General features: G+C 41.2%; 1 protein-coding gene across 1 annotated transcript in view; it reads right to left on the reverse strand.

The window, feature by feature from the left end:
* Positions 1-1,397: 1,397 nt before the first annotated feature.
* NHEJ1 (non-homologous end joining factor 1) overlaps positions 1,398-23,918 on the reverse strand; it is a 109,535-nt gene continuing 87,014 nt past the window's right edge. The window contains exons 6-8 of the mRNA XM_007419823.4: positions 12,361-12,478; positions 9,490-9,620; positions 1,398-7,349 (exon numbers count right to left, since the gene is read on the reverse strand). Coding sequence (XP_007419885.1) covers positions 7,269-7,349; positions 9,490-9,620; positions 12,361-12,478 — 330 coding nt within the window. The 3' untranslated portion in view covers positions 1,398-7,268. The remainder of the gene's footprint in view (positions 7,350-9,489; positions 9,621-12,360; positions 12,479-23,918) is intronic.

Raw genomic sequence — 23,918 nt, forward strand, 5'->3', positions numbered from 1 at the left:
CTGGCTTAGCAGAAGAGAATCTAGTGATAAACATGTCTCCCCTTCCCCAAACATTACTGTGCCTTATGCATTCCAGGCAGAGGGAATATGAAATGATACAATTTTCCTCCTTCTTGGATTTTGGGACCAGATAGGCCCAGCCATGAAAAGGTTTCGTAGGGAATGAAACCACCTTTTCATTTAGGATTAGGTGGGATGATTTTGTTGCTCTCTTCACAACACGATAAAAAGAAGGCTGAGAATAATAGCCTGCTTTGTCCCCTGGAGATGTGTGTGTGAGGGTGGGTCTTTTTGGCACTTGACACATAGTGAGGTCATTCAGAACATCTAGGAGGAACTTGACTTGGACGAACAAAATACAATGACTTTGATACATTCACAAATAAGAATAAACCACATTAAACCACAATGCAAAGAGCAGTGTGCTGGTTACAGAGCCCATTCTCCATTCATTCCTCCCACTCATGCCAGCAGCCAGATGAACAAACTAACCAGCTCAGTTTGATGGTTTACTGCACCTAGTCTGTGAACGTCTAAAGAAAAGAATAGGGGATTCCCCCCCTCAATTCCCCCCCCTCCACTAGACTTTCTTGTCTTTCATTGCACCTAAACAAGACAGAAACATCTTTTGGTTTAAAGCTAGTTTACATCCTTGGCTTGTTTGGACACATGAGCTAAGAATGGGGAACCTTTGGACTGAGGCCCAAGGCTCTCCAAATGTTGGATGCTATCCTCATTAGCCTTACCGTTAGCCTTCCCTGATGGGAGTTTGTGTTCAGCAACTGGAGGGTGGCATGTTGCCTGTTTGTAGCATAATCTATTTTGTGTGGCTCTCTTGACCAGACATAGTCCCTTCCCATGATCATGCTCCTACCTTAGATTTATCCTTTCTTGTTGGGCAGGTAGGTAGGGATTCCCTTTCTCTCTACCAAGCGTGAGACTATTAGTTGGCTATGGAAATTGTTCTCTTCCGGGGCAGTTTTCTGCCTTCCTATGCTGTGTATGTGCATTATGTGTGAATGGGCTGATCAGGATATATATATAAGTGGGGTGGGTGATTGTTATTGGCGTGTAGGATTATTAGGGTAACTTGAGATTCATGTGTGTGGGGGGGGGGTATTTGGGCACATAATGCCAAAAACAATGAAGTGTTAAGGTGTGGCCCCAGAGGAATTGGTCAGAAGTGATGAAGTCCTTAGGACAAAAGAGGTTTTTCACCTCTGCCATAATTCTAGGTTTTGATGCCATAAGAAGCTGCCCCATTTGGATGGTTTACCCAGATGCACAAGAAGCAAATAAGGGATGAACAAGGCAGTGGGCAAAAACACACCAATAGTTTATTGGGGTGGAATAATCCAGGAATCCCACCTGATTGTTATGTGAAAATGCATTGCTGACTACTAGTAGCTTCCCAGAGTTTTTAGAGGAATCTGTTCCCAGTCTAGGGCCTATGTGGAGATGCCAGAGACTGAGACTAGGACTTTTTTCATGCAAAAGTAAAATACCCAATTACATAATATGTAGTAAGGCAACCAATGTGGTTCAAAGAATTAGGACCATTTCAAGGTTACCCTAAAAATCCTCCAATAAAATAAAGTGATTATTTTCTGATTAATAAATCACCACAATCAGCATAGTAGCATAATGTTTGCCCTTCTGTCTTATGGTACAAATCTTACACATTTTAACAAATTAATTACTGGCAAAATCCAACAGAAACTTGAAAAATAAATGCTTCGGTAAATCCAGAATTCTGAATAGCATATTTTCTGAAGACCTTCCTACTAATGTCTTGTTAGCAAGCAATAGTTGTGTGCTACTCCAGCTAAACTGGAGAGGAAAAGAGATTTCTATGCTCAGTTCTGTCTAAAGTAAGTGGAGTTAAGCTCATGTGAATGCTTCTGTGTTCACTGGGAATGGCCCAGTGGGACAACCCGTGCACCTAAAAGCCAAAGCTGGCAGAACAACATTTGGGAAATAGCTAAAGGTTGAGCATCACTTGCTCTCGAAGCCTCCTTTCTTTCTTAAGTCTTGTGGGTGTGGTTTTCCAGTTTGCAACAGTCCGTAACTCCCCTGGCCAGAGCAGCCTGTTTTTATCTGTCTTTAAATCTTGGAAGCAGTTAGGAGTGGCTAAGACATTAGAAACTTCCCCCTTAAAGTTATAATAAAGAACCTTTGCTTCCTCCCAGAATCTTTGGGCTCCAAAACTAGTGTGGTGCAATGTGTTGGACTAGGATTGGGGAAACAGATGTTCTAAACCTCTCTAAACCATGAAAACTCACAGAATTGGGGCAATTTCTCTCTCAACCTAAACTTCGTATTTCTCCCAGCTTACTGCATCCTTTGACCGCTGGCCAGCAGCCCTGTGCAGCATGACCTGATCTCTCCTGGGTAAGAAGGGGCAAGGGAGCACTTGCAAGGTCACTCTGAGGACTGTTCTTGGCACCTAATGGATAAAATTGCTCAGATGCACACTGACTTGGACTCGTTGTGCAGGTTATGGAATTAAGTGAGATACAGTCTTGCACAGTTATCTGGGAGGAGTTCAGTCGTGTTAATCCTGAAGAAGTGGACAGGATCCTAGGGGCTGTTAATGTGTCCACCTGTGTTCTAGATTCATGCTCCTCTTAGTTGAGAGAAGGGCTGGTCCCACTACCTCTGAAAGAGGCTATTGCCCTCTTCTCAAGAAGCCATTGCTTGATCCAACAGAACTGGACAAATCTCATTCTGTGCCCAACTTCCCTTTTTAGGAAAGACTGATGAGAAGGTAGTTGGCTTACAGTTCTAAAGCATCCTGGAGGAAGCAGCATTTGCTGGTGGTGAGAATTTTTTACCTAGTTTCTTTTTCCTTTTTGGGTTGTATAGGAGCTTTCTAAAAGTGCAAAATAGACATGCCATTTCTTTTGACCCCCTCAAGTCCTGCTATGCTGCCTCATCGTGGTGATGATGGGTGTTCCTGGGTGGAATGAGTGAAGAACATCAGGCATGTATGTCAAGAGTAGATACTCCCAGCAGGTCACCCAAGCATGAAGGTCATCCCTGGTGCCCAGCTAAAGCAGGCAGGCCCCTGCATTGGGCAGCAGCAATACAGGAAGATGGTGGAGGCGAATGATCACTTTAGTGAAAATGGCAAAGGCACCATCTCGTACTTCATGGGAGAAAGCAGTGGTAACCATTCCTGTCTTTTATTAAGAAAACCATGTGGACAGACAAAATAAAGAAATATAAATATAAAGTAGTGCTGGATAATAGGCCTCTCAGGTTGGATGGCATTCAACATGCTACTGAGGAAGAGCTGAAGATAATTTAGACTATTAATAGTGGCAAGCAATCTCTCGGCCACTGTGCTATTCTCTAGATTTCCTGACATAATTTGATTAGAACCTTTTATGATTCTTCTTCTGTTGCTTGCTTATTTCTGTAGATATTCCATCAATTCCTATAGTGTTCTGACTTGGTAATGACTGGAGTGCTGATCTGACTTCTAGTACGAGAGGATCTTGTAAATGGAGAATACAGTGGTACCTCGGGTTACGAATTTAATCCGTTCCGTGACTCTGGTCGCAACCCGATTTGTTCGCAACCCGAAGCAAATTTTCCCATAAGGTTCAATGTAATTACCGTTAATCCGTTCTGGCGTCCGCGGACCACGCGTCAAGGGTAGAAAAACGGCTGCGGACCGCGCGGCAGGGTGGAAAAACGGCTGCGGACTGCGCGGCAGGGCGGAAAAACGGCCGCGGACCGCATGGCACAGGCGGAAAAACGGCCACAGACCACGTGGAAGGGCGGAAAAACGGCCGCAGACCACGTGGCACGGGCGGAAAAACGGCCGCGGACCACGTGGCACGGGCGGAAAATGGCCGCGGATCCGGTTCGTACCCCGAGGCGGAGTTTGCAAACCGAGGTAAATTTTTGCGGCCGAAGCTGGTCGCAACCCGAAAAGTTTGTAAGCAGAGGCGTTCGTAACCCGAGGTACCACTGTATCTTTTAAGGTGTCTTGGATGTTGAAATCTCTACTATACAGAATTGAGTATACTCCTTCCTTCTTTGTCAAGGAGATGTTACAGTGTGCGAACTATTGGACAATATCCTTGATTTTTTTTTTTTTTATCTGCGCTCAGTTGTTACCGACTCTGCAGTGACTGCTTGGATGAGTCCTTGCAGTTTTCAAGGCAAGGTGTTTCGGAAGTGGTTTGCCAGTGCCTCCTTCCTAGAGCAGAGCCCAGCTGGCGAGCGCAGGAGGCGGGGTTTTCCGTTGCCTTGCGCCCTTTTTTTTTGGGCATGTGCAGTTTTTCGCGCTTACCGGCAACTGCTCCCGACTCCTTTTTGCAAGGCGCCGCCAGCATTTTTCCTCCCACCGGAGTGAGAGTACCCATTTATCTACTCACGTGAGTTTTCAAACTGTTGGGTTGACAGGAACTGGGGAGGAAACAGGAGCTCACCCTGTTAACGCGAAGGCTGGACTCGAACCGCTGAAGCGTCGACCATTTCTGGCTGGCAACTTTCAGCGTCATTAAGCCACTGCGCCACCGCATCCCCCATCCTTGATTTTACATGCTAGCAAAATAATGATTAGGATCATCCAATGCAGATTAGAACTCTACATAGAATGTGAAGTGCCAGATATTCAAGCAGGTTTTAGAAAAGGCTGAGGAACACAAGACATTGTAGCTAGTGCTGCATCACTGCATATAGTGATGCACACTGAATAATTGAGACAGCCATGCCCAAAAGAAATCAATACATGCTTCATTGATTATAGAAAGGCCTTTGACTGCATCAACTGTGTTAGACTGTGGAATATCCTTAGCAACATGCAATGGGAATCCCAAAGTACGTAACTGCCCTCATGCAAAACCTATGCATAGGACAGGAAACCATAGTCTGAATGGAACATGGCAAAAGAGACTGGCTCCAGGTCAGCAAGGAGAGAGACAAGGCTGTATATCCTCATGTATTCAACCGATGTATTGAATATATATTGCGAGAGGCTGAATTGGAGGAAGAGTGTGGTTTTAAAATTGGAAGAAGAAACATTAGTCACTTGCACTATCCTGATGGCACCACTCAGATAGCTGAAAATACAAATGATCTGCAAGCTCTAATTAAAGTCAAGAAGCATGGTGAAAAAAAATGGGACTGTGAACAAATATAAAGAAAACCAAACTAATTACAAACTAAGGCAGGTACAGCAACCAACCTTAGAATCAACAATGAAGATATTGAAATAGCTTCTGCTTTTTAGGACTGGCTATCAGCAGTAAGGAAGTAACAGTCAAGTAGGGTGCTGCACACTAGCACTTAGTAAGGTAGCAATGAAGATCTTGGAAAAGATATTCAAATGTCATTTTATACACACACACACACATATACATACATACACCTACTGAGAAAGATCACTATCATGGAGGCTGTGTTTTTTTTTTCTGTGATTCTATGAAAGCAAAAGGTGGACTTTGAAGAAGCAGGATAGAAGGAGTATTGACAGATTTGACCTTTGTTATTGAGGAAGACTCCCGAGAATACCATAGAGAGCCAGGTAAAGAAACAAATTTATCAGAGAACAAATAAATTCAGAGTGCTCATTTGAGGGTTATTCTGGACACATTAAGTGAAGAGCCAGCTCTCTTGAGAAGTCCATAATGCTGGGAAAGGTAGAAAGAAAGATAGAAAGAGGATGACTAACAGCAAAGTGGATAAACCCTAATACAGTGGTGATGAGTGCACTGTTGGAAGACCTGAAGAGGCAGGTTTGGGACAGATCATCCTGGAGATCTACCTATGTGGTCATTAAGAGTCAACACCAGCCTGATGTCAATCAATCAATCAATCAATCAATCAATCAATCAATCAATCAATCAATCAATCTCTTTTTGAGGGTCTGCATGCCTATTTTACACTTTTTAATGCAAACAAACAATGGAAAATCACCACAGAAACTGACAGTTTTACTGCCAAATGTTGAAGTGTGATCTGGTGATGCTGTAGGTTCTATCAAATATGCTTGGGGGATACCCTGCAGTTTATAGCCTTTTGGTTGCTTACTCCCTAGTTCATAAATTGCCATAAGACTGTGTGCTGCGACAGACCCATAGCGAGCTACCACTTCAGGACTGAGAAGAAAGGATAATATCAGTTAAAAACCGTGAAGGATAGGAGACCCAGTGAAGCAGAGAGCAGAACCCAACCCATGCTCCCTTTGATATGCATTATCCATATGCTGTTGATCTCTTCTCTACCACCAGGAAGGCTGTAAGTTTGCATCACAGTGGGTTACAGTAGATTTTTCTTATGCATGAAATTCTGCATTATTGTAAGACAGAGTGCATACAGTACAGAAGTATTCAAGGCAGCTTATAATAATCAAAAGAAAATACAGATATAAAACATGACAGTAAAATCAATGCAATTAAAATAAAAACTAACATAGCTAAAATCAATTAGCAATGCCAAACTTGATGAAAGAGTTGTTTTTGCCATGTCCTAAATACTGAGAGAATGGGAGGTCAAGTCTACCACCTTGAGATAATTTTCCAAAGCCCTGAAGCCACACAGGAGAAGTCCCTATCCTGCATAGGAAGATAGTTAGGTTCTAGGGCGGTGGGGGGGAGGCATCTTCAAAGGGACCTCTTTTGTCTTCTCTCAGTAACTGAGCAGGTTCATACTGTAAGTGGCAGTCACAGAATTAGCCCTTTAAAGATCAACTCCCATATTTAAATTGTGTCCAATGTGCATTTGGCAGCCAGAGCAGATCTTCCAGAACAGGAATCATTTAATTTCTGTACCTTGGGCCAGTTAGCCCCCTGGCTGCCACATATTATATAATTTTCTGAACACTGATTGAAATAAAGAAATTGACACATTTTTCACTAATTGCAATTTTCAGACACATTTTAAGGATAGCCTATGTATTACAAAGTGCATGTATGGAAATCACTGCACTGAGTAATCATCTTATAGCCAAGTTCTTTATTCACACTTTAATAAAGCAAAATACAGAATGTAGCTCCGTTCACTTCCTTCTACCTAATAATTCATCATCTCTAAGCTTCTGGGTCAGCAGGAAAGAATAAGCAGGGGGAGAAAAGTAGATAGTTCTGGTGCAGATGGAAATGTTCCCAACCATCATGTTTAATGTGGCAAAATGAGTGGAGTGACACAACTGTGAGCTTCAGTATGAATCCAGCTTTCTTCTAGATGTTCCAAGAAGACAAAGGGAAGTTCAGGACAGCATCAACACCTCTGTTTTTGTAAAAGGATCAGTTGCATCAGCCAAAGAGCCCTTTGGCCTTCTTCCTTTTGGTCTTGACAACAGCCACCTGCGCTTTCTGGGCTTGGGAAGGTAGAACCTGGCAAGAGGAGGCACTGATCAGAATTAGTCAGTCAACCAGCCAATCCAAATAGTAGGAGTAAAACCAAACAACTGTAGCCAAAGAAGATTTCATTTTATTCTGAGCCTTCCGCAGCTGAGACTAGAATGTGCAGTTTCTCTCTGGAACGTGAATAGCAATCAACACCGAGTAGTGGCAACAGGTAAGACTAGTTAGAGAATAAAAATGGCACCCACCTATCTTAGTCACAAAGGATGCTTCCATAAAGATAGAGAACATAGAGGGAGCTGCTGACCTTCACTGAACTTCACATGCATAAACAACAGAAGAGTTTGCTCCTCTAGATACTAGCTAATCCTTTTAAAAAGACTTTGCAAGAGGATAGAGTTGACCTAAACAGGGAAAGAGGATCTATGGCCCTTCAACGTTCGATTACATCTCTGATCACCTCTTACTACTGGTTATGCTGGCTGAGGCTGATTAGGGCTAGAGCGCAACATACAGAGAGCCAGGCATTCCCCATACCAGGGCTAGAATGAGACAATGTGGCCAAGGCCATTGTTCCTTTGGTAACTATGTGAATACTACATTTCTAAGGTCTTTATAGACAGTTACTTTTTCACACAGTAAATTAGATCTGTACACAGTGTACCTATGCAAGGGCTACTCTCAGATTTTGTTTTATATTGATATTCCAGTACTGCTGCTATGGCGTATTGCCAACAGACAGATTTACTAACTTATCCATGTGTAACTGTAAACTATGCTACAAGGACAGGTAGTCTTTCTCAAGGGAGTTTTGCTATGGGGGAGGGATAACACATTTTACTCACCCTCAGAAGTTGATATCATGTCACTGGGAAAGTATAATACCCTCTGCCATTACAATCTGGACTCTGGTTGTCAAACTGCTTATTTCCCCAGTGCCTTTTCCAACATAACGTGGCTCACCCTCACCCCCACTCTTGCCACACGTGAATCCCAGTCCCATCTTATAGTGGGTGCTGACAAAACAGCACCTTCCAGAAGTCCCTCAAAACTTGGCTGCGTCACAGACTTGGGGGTCTCAAGGAAATGGCGATTTAATGAAGAGGCTACATTGTTTGTAAATCTCATGCTCTCTCCTAGCCTTTTAATAACAATATTAATGTTTTTTAATTGTGGAATGTTATTTAATGCTGTCTTTTTATGTTTTTTTATTGTATCCCACCCAGAGTCATGTCTGGTAAGATGGGTGACCATACAAATATAAAAATAAAAAATCAAATCCCACATTATCTTATGCCCTCCTTCTAATCCTGCTATTTTTTACATCACTAGAGCATCGTGGGATAGATCCACAGGGAAGCAGGAATCACAGGGCTTACACAAACCAGGCCTATGTCTATTTTTCATTCCCATAATTTCTCCTTTTCACTGATGTGTCCTTGTTCTGTGTAAATCCATGTGTGCTCTTGAGGAATGAAGGCGGCTCTCTTAAAATCCCTTTTAAGAGAAGGGACTGTAGCCCTACAGCACAGCAATTTCTTTGCAAGCAGGAGGTCCTGGTTTCAATTCCCAGTAGCACCCATTAAAAAGATCAAGTAGCAGGTGACAGGAGCCCTGGAGAGCTATACTATCAGGTCTCATTCAGCACTGCAACTTTATTGGTCTCCTCTGCTTTATCTGCTCCACAGATTGTCTCAAATAAACAAAGATGCCTTGTCAAATCTTTTTGTTCCACCCAAGCAACTAAGAACCCAACAGGCACAGATAGTATTTAGTAAGCAGTGAGATATACAGCAGCATCCGATATTCCTATGAATCTCTCACACTCTCCATTTTTCCATTCTGAAGTTTCAGGATATATACAGCAATTAGCAATTTTTGTGCATCCCTAACCACAGCTTTCCACAACCACATGTCCTCAAGACTACAACTCCCACATGCTAGCCAGTATAGTATGATGCCTTAGAGATTATGGAAAACACAGATTACAGAAGTTGCCTTACTTACTATGCACCAGACAGAGTAGCACCAGTTAATACAGGCTTTGGGATATCTGGCAAGGTTCCTGTTCTCCAGCCACATATACATCATGCTCTGTTCCCTCAAACTATAGTCACGAGCTAATACTTTGAGGACCCACTTCCCATATGTATTTAGTGGATGGCCTCACCACTGCATTTTCCACATGCTGTGCAGATGGCACCTGGGTCTCTGTCTTTTCTTCTGCAGCTGGCAAATCTACCAGTTCTTCTGTATGGTCTTGAGAAGCAGCATGGTCAAGGGATCCAAAGTCTCCTGATGCTGTTAAAGGAAGAAGAAAAAAAAATAGTGGTGCTATATAGACCAGTGTGTTGGTTAAAGCATCAGAGTATAGGAATGACAGAAATAAGAATTTGATCCTTATAGTATCACAATTTGGAAGGAGGCAACTAATGCCTTCCAGATGCCTTGAAGTACACTGCCATATTCCCAGATCACTGACCATGCTTCCTGAAACTAAAGGAATGATTTGAAATATGTATATACTGCTTTTCATTTATTCCAAATCTAAACGATAGATTAAAGCAGTATAAAATATAAAAATGATATATTCAATTTAAAAAGTGAAAGAAAAGAAAACCTAAATCATACATACAGCTTTGTTTCAGGAAAGTCCTAGGTGAAAAGACAGGTCTTTAACACGTACTTCAGAAATTTCAGGAAAAAGCGTTTTCAGAGTGAAGACCGCCCACCCTAGGTTAGCCCTATTCAGGAAGGGGTACAGTCGGTATACTACCAAACCTGGTCATAGGTGCTCTAGCCACTTGGGCCTCCAGTGACAATAAGCACCCTATATTACTTATAGTAACTATTGTTTCTGAGGGACTATAATCCTACCCAAACAGGCAAAGCCCAATTCCCAAACTTGGGACCTAACTACACACAAGGGCCTCTGTCTTGCCAAGTTTAAGTTGTCATCCACTCCATCACTGCATCTGGATATTGGTTCAGAACATGCTGATTCATTGGCATACTGGAAACATTTGGCCCTAAAACTCCTGTTGCCTACCCTTGGTGGCTTCATATACAGTAGTTATTAAATAACACTGGGGACAAAAATGGTGCCTTGTGGCAACACACAGTTGTCAAAATGCAGAGGCAAATTCATTTACTATACTCTCTGAGACCATCTCCACAAGTATGAAACACAGTGTCCTCGTGCAGGCACTATCAGTGGTCAATGATACCAAAAGTTGCTGAGAGATCAAAGATCAAAATCAAGAGAGCCATGTGCCCTGCCTTTCTTTTGCAGTAGGTCATCTATCATGACAGCCATGGCTGATTCTGTCCCAGAATCCCCAGAACCAAGACTGGGAAGGGTTGAAATAATCACTGCCCTTAAAAATGTCTGCAGCTGCACAGATATCACCCTCTCAACAAGCACAAAAACAGAGGTACATTGGACTGGACTGCAGAGAGGGTTCATGCAGGATTATAACTCCATAACTCTCCAATTTGCAGGCCATTCCCTCAAGACCGGAGGGTATCTTCCACTCTATGCATTGATTCAGTGGCAGAGACAGACTCACAACTGCCATGAAAGCCATAAAATTCTGTGTGAGCCTTAATGCTTTGGCACAAGTTACAGACCAGCGCCTAAAGGATAAGAGGTGGCCTACTCCATCAATCTATGTATAATGCCAAAACCAGTTGCTAAAGAACAAAACATGGTTTTAGCACTTTTAACAAGAACCCAGTGTTCTTCAGGAGAGGGAGCAAACAAGAAATATATCCTTCTTTCAGTTCTGAAGACAGATAATCTCCTGTTTAGACCTATTTAGTAAAGAGTATCTTCTTTTTTCTGAGAGTTTTGCATGCATTATTCAGAACTCCATTCCATTCTGTTTCTGCTTTTATCTTTCAGTGTCTGTTTGTGTGTTGTGTGTGTTTAAATCACAGATAAATGTATATATTTTATATACATTTTATCATAAAATAAATATTTTTCATATACATCTTAATTAATGATAAAATTGCCCAGCAATTTTATTGTCAACATCTAACCAACTTAGACTGATCCCAAAAAGAGAAACAGGATCAGATCTGGGTAGTGCTTGGATGGAAGACCACCACCAAACCCTAGGGCTATAAGCTAGGCTGGCTAATTGAAGCATTCCCAAAGAAGGCAGTGTCAAACCATTCAATATTACTTTTAAGAATATTACATGGATGTGAGCATGACATCACCAAGAACTGAGTCTGACCAGAAGGAGACATTTTTAAAGCTAAAATTGCAAAAACTGCATTGTGAAATTCATAGTAATGTGGAACTACTACTATGATATTTGCATTCTGATTCATACACTGCTTCCGGTGATGAAAATCAAGTCAGGTCACTTCCAAACATGTACTGAACAAAATCCTTAAGCATCCTAACCATGACAGTATGTCACACGGAGAAGTCTAAACTTTAAAATAGCAAAAGCAAGAAGGATCTGGACACACACTTGGCAACCAAACATTTTCATGCCAGAGAGGGCTTCATGGTAGGCTAAGCTGGAAGTCATCAAAGCAGTAATCACAGTGGTTTAAGCAAGGACAAGCAACTTGGTGCTCTCCACTTGTTTGGGATTATAACTACCACAATCTGGAAGATGTCCAATTAGCTGCTCATGAGCCAGAATACGTACCGTCAAGAGATGGATAGAAATTGCATGGAGAAATGGTAAGGGAGAACAGGAAGAAGAGAACTAGGAGCATCAAAAGTTGTTTGGTTCTCTTGAAAGTGTTGAGCAGAGTACAGCAGTGCTCAACAAGTGTGTAACAAGTTTGTCACATGGCTCATGTAGCCATAATATTGTTGTACAGATAACGGAATGAACTTTTTTTTTATGAGAAACTCTTGACAGAAAGATGGCTTTCTTTCTGTTAGTCAGATGACAGGGCAACATCACCTGAATTAATTTATTTCTGCCTCTGTGGTCACTTGAGAGAAGTATGCTTATCTTCTAAAGGGATGCTGGCAGAGCAGACACACCCTTCCCACACTTGATCCACTCACCTGCCTGGTGCCGTTTGCAAGCTGCTCTGGCTTGTTGCTGGGTCACTGCCACATACAGCTGTTTCAGGTTAGACGTGAACAAGTGTCCATCTCCCAGGCAGCAGGCTTGGGGCAAAGTCTGAAAAACAAAAGAGGAGATGGCGTGCGGGGTGGAGGCTACAAACTGGATTATAGAACGCAGGAAACAAGTGCACTACATTTCATCTACACCTGACGAAAAATGTGCTTGCTGAAACGTTGCTGGCGTTGCTGTAGTACCAGTGTCTATAATAAGAAAGGCAACTCAGGGGTGACTTTGCAATACTTAAGAGTCAAGATCAGATACAGGCCCTAACTCCATGGAACATCCATGTTCCACATGCAATAGATGCCCTGTTATTTTCACTTAAAAGCAACTCTGGTACCAAGAGATGGGAATTAGCCTTTTGGGCTTGCAATCTCGAAGAGCAGGCTGCCAGTCAAAGTAGAAAACAGTGGACCAAAGAATTAAAAAAACAGTAGTACAATATCAAGCAGCTTCTTTTGTTTATTTTTGTAATCAGCGTAATGGCTCTCACTGTCAAAGAGCTCTGGGAACACCATCCTCCGCTTTTAGGCAAACTCACTGGACTCCAAAGAGCTTTCCATTTCCAATATGGAAATGGAACTGAAGCTTACCTTGGGAAGGGCCTAGCTTCTTCAGTTCCAGAAAGAGGACCCTTGCATTGGGAGCAAGAGCTCCCAAGCGCTGAACACATGCACTTCCCCACCAAGAAAGGCTAAGAAACGGTTTTTCCCCAGCAAGACATAAGGGTGAGAACAGGTTCTCTGTTGCATCCTGGCATAGGGAAGGGGACACAAGGTTCATTCACCCCCATTCAGGGCAGAGGGAACCCAGAATCCTGCTGGCTGCTTATGTTTCAAAGGTTCCCAGAGATAACGCCTCCGTGCACTGTGGCTGCTCCACACCCAAACAGGCAGGAGAACAAAGTGTAACAGATAACAGGCCAGTTCCTCTCCAAGTGCTGAGGCGCCCAAGGCCAGAGTCCAAAGCTTTGCCTGTCACCCACCCCTCCCACTGCAGTCGGCAGAAGTGGCACAAGGCTCCTTGCCAATACTATAGGGGGCAGCATCAGGGTGGGGACAGCCTGGCAGGATGGGGTGGGAGGTGGGAGCAAAATCATATACTGGCACTATGACGACTTCCACCTTCTTTTCAGAGCCTGCAGGGGGGACCAACTGGGCCTCGAGCTTCTCTCTGAATGTCTGAAAGTACTTCCAGTGTTCCTATGCAAGAGCTCTCCTTGGCTGGCCCTCTCCAGGATCCTTCAAACTAGAAATGCCCAAGATTCTGCACTGCAGAGCAGGAGTTCTGTTTCTCAGCTACAAGGCCACTGCCCTCCATGGGTAAAGGAGGCTTTTCCTTTAAATAGAGACATTTTTTCTCATCTACTCTCACACAGGTAATTCTAGAAAAGATGCCTAGGGTATTCCAGGGAGGAAGAAAGTTAAAAGAAGGATATTTATATACATAGCAACACACATATATACACACATTTGCTCATACATGCATTGAAACACCACATCCCTTTGGTGTCTGTCTACCACTTGCAAAGTTAAAAAAGCAAAAAGAAATGGAAAAGGAAATGCTAGGTATGCTGCCTTGGACTCCTGAACATCAAATAACATAGTATGATAGGAACAGGCAAATTCACCATCGAAAATAGGCATCAGTTATAATTTGCACTTCCAAATAAGAGTAATAAAAAAAAAACAAGAAGCTCTTTACCATATTGTGAAAGACAATCCATGAATATACTGACTTAGTTTCCCAGGGCAAAGAGTGCCACAGGCCACTGAAAAAGCCTTTTTGTTTCTGTTTCCATCAACTGTCCTCTGCCATGGTTAGAACCAAGTAATGGATGAAAGAGAGCAGCTTTGATGGAGGCAAGGCTGAGAAGTGGGTCTCAAGCATGGGCAGGGTTGTAAAGGAGAACAGGGTTTTTGGAATGGTGTGATTACAAGCCATCTCAGGCTTAATAGGTTATCATCAAGAGTGTGAATTATGCCTAGAAACATACTTGACAGTTGTTTTAACAAGGAGGTTGTTCCCTCTAAGTGACACCAGTCAGTGATGTGTTTGCCGCTGTCTGAACTACTAGATCTTTCTGAGCACTTTTGCAAGGCAGCCCCATGCAGAGTGTATTACAGTAGTCCAATGAAGATGTAACTAAGTTATATGTCATCATATTCTCATCCAATGGCTCCAGGAATGGGCAGTATTTACAACATAAGATTTGCAACATTGAAAATACAGTATTATGTCATTGAAAAAAAATGCAATGCATACTGGGTCTTTACCATGTACAACAACATTGACAGTGCTGATGGATCAGGTGTTCCTATTGCTTACTGCCCTTTATATGTCTGGTGACAACTTGCCATTTGCACATGATTTGATTCCTTTTTTTAAAATATAATTTTATTGAAAGTTTTAAAAACAAGAGTAAAAATTAATACAAACTAAAGTAGAGTAAGAAGGGGGAAAAAGGAAGAAATAAAAGAGAAAGCTAAAGTGCAAAAATAAAAAAGAAAAGAAAGAAGTAGAAGAAAAATAGAAAAGAAAGAAAAAAGATATAAAGAAGTGGCTTCTGATCTTCTTTACGGCAGTTATAAATACAATTGCAGATTTACCTCTTTCTCTGAAGTTATATTGTGACTCTCTTCTTTCTATAGTCTGTGCTATCTAATAGTCAAAACCATAGATCATAAGTTCATTTTTTTCTGTTTTATGCAAAAAGTCCATAAGAGGTTTCCAGTCAGCAATAAATGTAGAACATTGTCTTTTCTCTAATCAAACAGGTCAGTTTGGCCATTGCAGCAAGTTCTGTCATTTTCATCATCATTCCTCTGTTGTAGGTATTGCCCAATCTTTCTACCTTTGCGCATACAATAATCTTGCTGGGGTTATCATATATAAAAACAAAGTTCCATGACTTTTTTCCAACTGTTTATCCATCAGTCCCAAGAGGAAAAGTTTTAGTTTCAGTTGCATATTAATCTTTAAAATCAGAGTATGCATTTGAACCCAAAATCTAGCTTTTTTGCATGTCCACCAGGCATGATAAAATGACCCTTCTTGTTGTTCACATTTCCAACATAGATCTGAAGTACCTTTATACATTCTAGATAATTTTTCTGGTGTCATATACCAACGCTACATCATTTATAAAAGTTCTCTTTAAGATTATAACATAGTGTAAATTTTAATCCTTTCAACCAACATATTTTCCCATTGTTTCATCTGTATATTATAACCAAAATTTTTGGCCCACTTTATCATACATTCTTTCACTTGTTCTTCTTCTCTTTCAAATTTCAATAAAAGTTTATACATTTTAGCATCATATGTTCATCACTTGTAAACAATTTTGTTTCAAAGTCAGTCTTACAGTATTCAATAACGTAAATTCTTTTGTCTACTTTGAATCTTTCTGATAACTATAAATAGGAAAACCATTGACAGCTGTGTCTCTCTGCAATCAGTTGTTCTCTTGATTTTATTTTGTATTCCCCTTGACAGAATTCTAGTATCTCATGGTACATTAGCCATTTGTGTTTGCCTATTATTTCTCATCTATAAAATGCTTCTGGTGTTGAAAGCCACAAAGGTGTTTTTGGGTGCAACCTGGATTTGTATCTATTCCATATTTTCAATATGGCACATCTAACATAGTGATTTTTAAAATCTACATTAACCTTGACTTTATCGTACCACAATATCCATGCCACCCAAATCTCAGATCATGTTCTTCTAACTCTAAAAATCTTCTATTTCTCAGCAACACCCACTCTTTTATCGAAACCAAACAGCAAGCTGCAAAATACAATTTCAAATCAGGTAAACCCAATCTTCCTCTTTCTTTTGCATTTTGTAACACCTTATATTTAACTCGTGGTTTCTTCCCTTGCCATACAAACTTAGATATATCCTTTTGCCACTGTTTAAATGGTGCATCAGTTGTCAAAACCGGTATTGTCTGAAACAAAAACATCATTCTAGGCAAAACATTCATTTTTATCACAGAAATTCTCCCCAACAATGACAATTGTAATTACTCCTATTTTAACATGTCTTTTTAAACTTCATTCCATGTTTTAACATCATTATTTTGTGTTTAAATCTTTTAATTTTCCCATTAATGTTTCCATTCCCTTTAAAGGATCGTCCAAAACCAACACCAAGTCACCTGCAAATGCTCTTAACTTATAGGTTTCTTTTTCAATCTTTATTCCCACAATTTTCTCATCTTGCCTTATAACTCTATTCAATATTTCAAGAACTGAAATAAACAAGAGAGGAGACAGCGGGCATCCCTGTCTTGCTCGTTTTCGTATCTCACAAGGTTTTGTTAGATCAATTATTTGTGCTTTCTTTGATGTATAAATTGATTTTACCCATTTAATAAAATTTGCTCCAAAGTTCATATCTTCCAAAACTTTGAACAGGAAGGCCCAGTTCAAATTGTCAAAGGCCATCTCTGCTTCTAAGAAAATCAATGCGGCTTGTTTTTCGTTATGTTGCTCCAAGTATTCCAAAATGTCCAACACATTTTTAATATTGTCTTTTAACTGTCTTTCAGGTAAAAACCCACATTGATTCTCATGTATAAATTCTTGCAAAATTATTTTCAACCTTTCAGCCAAAATCATTGTAAACAACTTGTAGTCATTATTCAATAATGATATCAGCCAACAGTTTCTTGTTAAAGTCAAATTTGTCCCTCTTATATAGTAATATATTAATGCTATATGAGCCTCTTTCCAGCTCTCTGGTATCTTTCCTCTCTGTAAAATAGAGTTCATTGTATTTTGTAAAGGTTGTGAAAGTTCATCCTCAAAACATTTATAATAAGATTCTGGTAATCCACCTTGTCCAGACACAAACTTCACAAACTTCCCTTATTGTTATAGGTCCATTCATAATCTGTTTCTGTTCCTCTGTAATCCTTGGTAGATTTTGTTTCTTTAAGTATTCATCTATTTTCTCCAGATTTGATTTGATTTAATTCCTCACTGCTGGAATACTGTAAACCCCATAAGTCCTTTAAAAGGACTTCTTCAAGAAAGCTATCCTTCCTGCTGTTTCTTTCTTGGAGGCACTGTGCAGGAAAGCCTTTAAAATATTTAACATAAAGATTCTTTGAGTTGAACAAACTTTAATTTTCTTAACAGCAATGTGGAATCAGTTTGCCCCACTTTCTTCCACAATTTTCTTTCAATTTCTCAATCCTGAGATTATCTGGTGGCTTCCAATCCACGCATTAGGTTGGCCATGAACCTGCTCACCTTTTGGAAAGACTGTTTTCCTGGGCATGGGAGTCAGGAGAGTAATTTTATATTGTATTTATATTGTATTTTAAAAATATCATTGTTAGCCACCCAGTGTCACATTAGTGAAATAGGCAGCCAGATAAATCAATCTAAACAGCAAACAAATGTAAAACAAAAAGAAAAAAAAATAAAGTAACTAGTCTGACTTTGTTCAACTTTTTGGGGGGAACGTCAACTAAGATCAACTACGTGATGCCACCTACTGAAGTAAAACCTAAATATCTGCCTGAACATAATAAAAGCTGCTCCATTTCTCCCATTGGTTTAGATTTAGACTTAGTCACACTTAATGTAGATTGAATTAGTGTAATGGAAAACACTGGCCTGGAAATAAAAATCATCAAACGTAAAATGTGGTCTTTTCCTTCCAACCTTCAGAAAAGACTGCAGCAACTTTAGCAAAAATAATGCACATTTAGAAACGCACCTTTTTTTGCAGGAATCAGTTGCACAAAATAACTAAATTATGCTTAAAACAACAATACAATTTTATCCATGTCATAGGACTCAGTGCCTCAGCAATTTCAGGTGGCATTGCCCCTCCTCATTTAACTAGCATGGACTATAATACAAACCAGCAGAACTAGAACAGCTGCGTGTGCTTCTTTATAAGGAATAAAATAGGGAAACAAAATACAAAATGAGCACAATACAAAGAATGAATAAATGAAGGCCACCATTTATCCACAAGGTGTTTTCTCCCTATAAACATGTGACTTGATTCTCTTGCTTGACATGGCCAAGCTGATTTGTACCTCTACAGGCACAATGGATTAATCTATTGACTCTTCTGCAGGAAGAGTGGTAGTAGCTGGGCAAGAGCCTGGACGTGATAACCTTCTGGCCCTTGGTTACTCTACCGTAGGGATCAGAAATAGGGCTTTGCTCACAGCCACTGAGAATCAGCTCTCTCATTGTATCCAGGCTGCAATGACTTGTAAACTGACAGGTCAATGAACCCCAAAGGTAGGGCAAGAACAGCCAATAGGCGGCAGGAGATGCCAGATCAAAGGCAAAAACACAGTCATGACTCAGGGCAAAGTAAATCACAGGGGCCTGGCTCAGAACAAAAACTGTGTACCTGGGCAAGCACTGTGGCAGGTCACTACTGCCTTTCTTTTCCTTCCCATCCATTTAACCATCCCCAGGAATACTGGCAAGGCCTGGGCAGAAATCCCAGAGCATGGCAACTCACCACTGCTTTGCTGTTCTCAAATCCTCTATAAGATAACTCAGAACTACATTTCAAAACAGAGACTCAAGACACCATTCAGGCCATTAACAAAGTGGACTTCATCATCCAAAAGGTCAAGAACTGTATTTGCTTTGGCCGCTCCATGCAATTTTCTGCAAGGAGGATTCTTCACATCCCTGAGCTGAGAAAGAATGTATTTCACTGTGAATGACTTGGGGGGGTGGGGGGCAGGAATCTCTTTGCCAAGCATGGCCTTGTCTAGGACTAGGAAGGTTCTCAGAAGTACTATATACCTTTTATACGTGGTCTAAGATGCCAGGAGACTCTTGAATATTTTTTCATATTCAGTCATTGTCTATTTTTCATCACATTGTTTGTGATGAAAGAAGAAACAATTTATTGCAAGAAGCAATTTATTTATTTTTCATTTTGTACTATAGAGAAACCTGCCATATAGCGTTCACATCAGTAGATGGATCACAACAGGACGTATTTGGACTTCTACATATTTGTCTGACCCATATCAGTCTCTCACCTCTCCCATAGCTCCTCTGTTTACTCCCCTGAACACAGTGGTAGTTGTGAACAGCTGTGTTGTTCTTTCATATACCTGTGCACGCATTCTTTACACAATGGTTTAAACTAGAATTCCAAACTACTGCTGAACTTCCCTATCATAATATCAATAACCCTGGATTTGTAACAGTGAAAAAGAATTGAGGTCTCCAAAGACAGGGTTATGTGTAGAAAGTGGTATCCATGTGAGCAATGTACGTATTATCTGCTAGAAGGACCCTTTGCTTTGCATACCTCAACAAACTTCTTATACCTTTGCAAGCTCCTGTGTACAATATACTGATGCACATGGTTAAAACTATTAGATTTACTGGCTGAGTTCAAAGGAATAGCAGAAAGCTAGCAAGGTAGAGGGGAAATTATAATTATTGATGATGCCACCCCCCAACAAAAAGTTATAGGAATGAGGTGTTATAGAACACCCACGTCTTACAAGATTCCCTTTCTGATATGTATTCCTTTTTGGTTTCCTAAATTCATTCATCTGATGCCATATGATATGAATGAATGTACGTTGCACATAAATGGTCCATCTGGAAGCAGCTGGGATAAGACACAGAGTATATTCAACTTGCCTGAGGACATGCTGGTGCTCTCTGATGCTGACACAGCTTCAGATCTATTCAAAAAACATGTATCTCAAGGCCCAGCCTTCAATAGATATGTAGCAGATTAAGACAATCTCTATGAATCAAACAGCAAAACAGCTGTTTGTTTTAGCATCTATGTAGGAGACTCACAGCATCAGTGCACTCATTCCTTCTATATATAGCTCATCCTAAGAGTGCATCTTAACCCAGCAGGAGAAATGGAAACGAGACAAAACACCTCCTTTTCCTTTTCATACCCACATACAAGTTATGTCTGCTGCATCTCTCCAGTTCCTAAGTCCTGCTTAAGATAGCTACTCCTTCTTTGGGAGGAAGAAGGGAGCTCCAAATTACAACCACACACTTTCAATAATCTCTCCACTAACACAGTAACAATTAGTTCCTGGGACAGGAGCAGATCGCTAATGGCAGCTGCCTGCCTACGGCTTCCAAAAATGGCTCTACGTCCCATTTATTTATTTATTAGATTTACATCCACCCATCTCCCCTTGATGGGGGACTCTGGGCGGCTCACAAAATCTGTTAAAACAATAAATATATATAAAATTACATAAAACATGAAAACTATGCAAAGCATTACCAAAAGGAAAGAGAAAGTCCAAGAATCTGATGGTTCCAGAACTGCAGATGACAGGCCTCTAAGGGGCTAGCCATCCTCATACTTAGTGTCTTCCCTCTCCACCCCAGGCCAAGTGGCAGAGCCAGGTCTTCAGATCTCCCCGGAAGGCAGGACTGAAGGCCAATCTCACCTCTGGGGGGCAAGATATTCCATAGGCCAGGGGCTACAGCAGAGAAGGCCCGCCTTCTGGACCCTGCTGATCGGAGCTCTTTTATCAAGGGGGTCTGAAGCATGCCCTCTCTATGTGATCAGGTGGAACGGGTTGAAGTCATGGGGAAGAGGCAGTCCCTTAGGTAACCCAGTCCCATGCCATGTAAGGCTTTAAAGGTGATAACCAACACCTTGAATTGGACCTGGAAGCAAACTGGTACCCAATGCAGCTCGTGGAGCAACGGTGTTACATGGGCCCTTCTTGGGGCTCCAAAAATAGCCTGTGTGGCTGCATTCTGGACCAGCTGTAGCTTCCGGATACTTAGTCCAAACCGGATATTTAGTCCAAGGTTTCCAGTGCTATTTATCAATTACCATTGAGACAACATGATCAATGAAGTTTTGAGTTCTTCAGTGTTATCAAGCTGCATTTCTAATTCCCCTTGCACCTTAGGTCTCCCATTAGAAATGCAACTTGGTGGCCAATCTTTTCCTCAAAATCCTTCTTGCATCTCTCCCAAGAACAGATTTTGGAGAGAACCAATCTTTGCTGAGATAGCAAAGCAGCTATCAAGCAGGAGGAAAGGATCATAAACTGAAGAAATATGCCAAGTAAGATCACAAGTCATTCCTTTGCCTAGAGCTGCTGCAAGTGAGGATATTGTCTCTAAATGAAGTCAGGCCAAGAACTTACATCTTAGCCAAGCATGGCAGATGTACAATGCCAGCATGCAAGTTAAGGGGTAGATATTCTGCCTATGTTATGACTACATGACAGCAAGGCCAAGCACATATCAGATGACGGCACCTCAAGGCTGAAGTGGGGAGGAAGAGATTTACAATATGCCAACCAGGAGCTCAATGGTCTTCAGGGCACCAGGGTAAAGATGAGCAAAGGTCCTGAAAACTTCCCTGTTCCTTCAAGAGAAAATACAACAAAACTAGATTTTAGCCGAAGTGTGGTCAGAAGAAAGGAGACTAAACTAAAGGAGAGATAGAGCAAACAGTGTAAGGTAAAAAGTCTGTGGAAAAAGCTTGATTGCTTAACTCAGCCTGGAAGAAGGAAGAATCAGCACACAACTTTGAATTTTTGCTCAATTCAAACTTCTAAGTGGCCAATTCCCGGACAGAAACAGATTAGGTCTCAGGAGGCATCATCACAGATTAGGTCTCAGAAGCCATCATCTCTAATCTGAGTGCCCTACCAAACCTTCCTAGATGCACTTAAGGAAGCACTGGGAAGGGAGGTAGGGGATGTGGAAAAATGCCCCCTTTTAATCACAAGTTTCTGGTGCTCATACTAATGTTTAAATACAGTCCCTAAAGCTAAACCTTGGCTCAAAGTAAGCCTTGCCTCTGCTTAGAGGCAGAGAGACAAAGTATATTTCATCCAGGGAAAGGAAGAGCCACAAAAAGACAGGGCTTACATTTTTTGGCACAAGCTTAAGTAATGACAAAGGACAGGATTAAAAAAAACCAAGCAGGATTTCTTAGCTAATGGGGAATTGCAGATTCTCAGCTGAGTGAGGATGAAAATTATCTCCCTAGTGCCCATCCCGAATTGATCATAGGTAGGCTACATTCTTCCTCTTCTCCCCATCCCCATCTCTATTCTCCATGAGATGTAAGGTTGTTTTTGCTTGCTCTCTGGATTTTCAGGTAGCTCTATGAAACCACCTTTTAACTTTTTAAAAAAGCTTTAAGCCTATGGTACTTACAAATAGTTGTAGGTCATCCAAGTACTCTTGTTTTTGTTTTAATCCTCTCTTTTGAGCTAGATGATCTTTGACAGCATAAGAGAGTGTCTACCTTGGCAAACTTTTGTCACAGATTTGCAACAAGGCTGCAGTGAGGAAATAACATTAGATCCAGGGTACTTAGATTCTGAGCTGTTCATGAAAGCATAAACCAAACAGTGAAGAATGAAGGAACTTCATTCAAAGATTTCTCATACCAAGCTTTTTTTTTTTAAAAAAAAGAAACCTGGTAGCAACTGAGCATAAAAGAATTTAGTAAGAGGAATCTGGATATTATCTTCAACTATACCATGACAATGTCCTTCATACCAATGCTCAATCAAAGGAGGTGCCTTTCGGAAATTAAAACAAGTGGACATGCACAAATAACTGAGATGGATGCAGTAACCAATATATGCTACTTTAAAAACTACTACTGTCTTGTACTCCATCCGAAGGGTTGAGCATACTCTCTCATACTTCCTTGGTTTGCCATCTATAAAATGGATGTTCTGGTGCAGCAGAAACATTGGGCCAAAAGAGGTGGTTTGTTCAAACTCTTCCTTTGACTTATACTCTCTATCGGGCAGTCCTCCTCAACTGTGGTCCTTCAGATGTTTTGGATTATGACTCCTAACAATCCCAGCCAGCATAGCCAGTGGCCAGAAAGGGCAGAAGATATAGTTCAAAATATACAGGTTGGAAAAGGCATGGCTAAAATGTTGAGGGAACATGCTGCATCAATCTGGTGCCCCATTTTCTTTCCTAAAGTGGACAAGCAATTCTAAGTCATTTGCAACATTGTGTGAGGACAAGAGGTCTCCCTGACTGTTTGTCCTACCATTCAATATCCAGAAATTCTATTTAACTATCAGCAATTATAGAAGAGACTTTTATGAGCAGAGATTGGGTGCAGCAGACAGAAGCAGCTTTGGAAAGCCGAAGAAAGATGCAATAGGTATGCTTAGTAGCAGTGATGGAGCACTCTGCTTTTAAAAAATAGTATAAATATTAAATGCTGGATGTTCAGGCTTATTGTAGAGTTGGAAGGGATGTTAGAGAGCATTTAGTCCAATCCCCTGCTCAGTGCAGGCCCACCAGACCATCTCTGACTGATGGCTGTCCAGCCCCTGAAGATCCCCAGCAAAGGAGAGCTCACTACTTCATATGGTTGCTTGTTTCACTGACCAACAGCTTGTGCAGTCAAGAAGTTCCTCCTGACAACTGGCTTGACTGTACTCCCTTGAACACTGCTATCATATCTCCCATCAGTCATCTCTTCTACAGGTGAAACATAT

Source organism: Python bivittatus, unplaced genomic scaffold (genome assembly GCF_059951505.1).
Source record: "Python bivittatus isolate LINGU-HERP-01145 unplaced genomic scaffold, Pbiv_v1 ctg000480_np1212, whole genome shotgun sequence".
In the NCBI taxonomy this organism is placed as follows: domain Eukaryota; kingdom Metazoa; phylum Chordata; class Lepidosauria; order Squamata; family Pythonidae; genus Python; species Python bivittatus.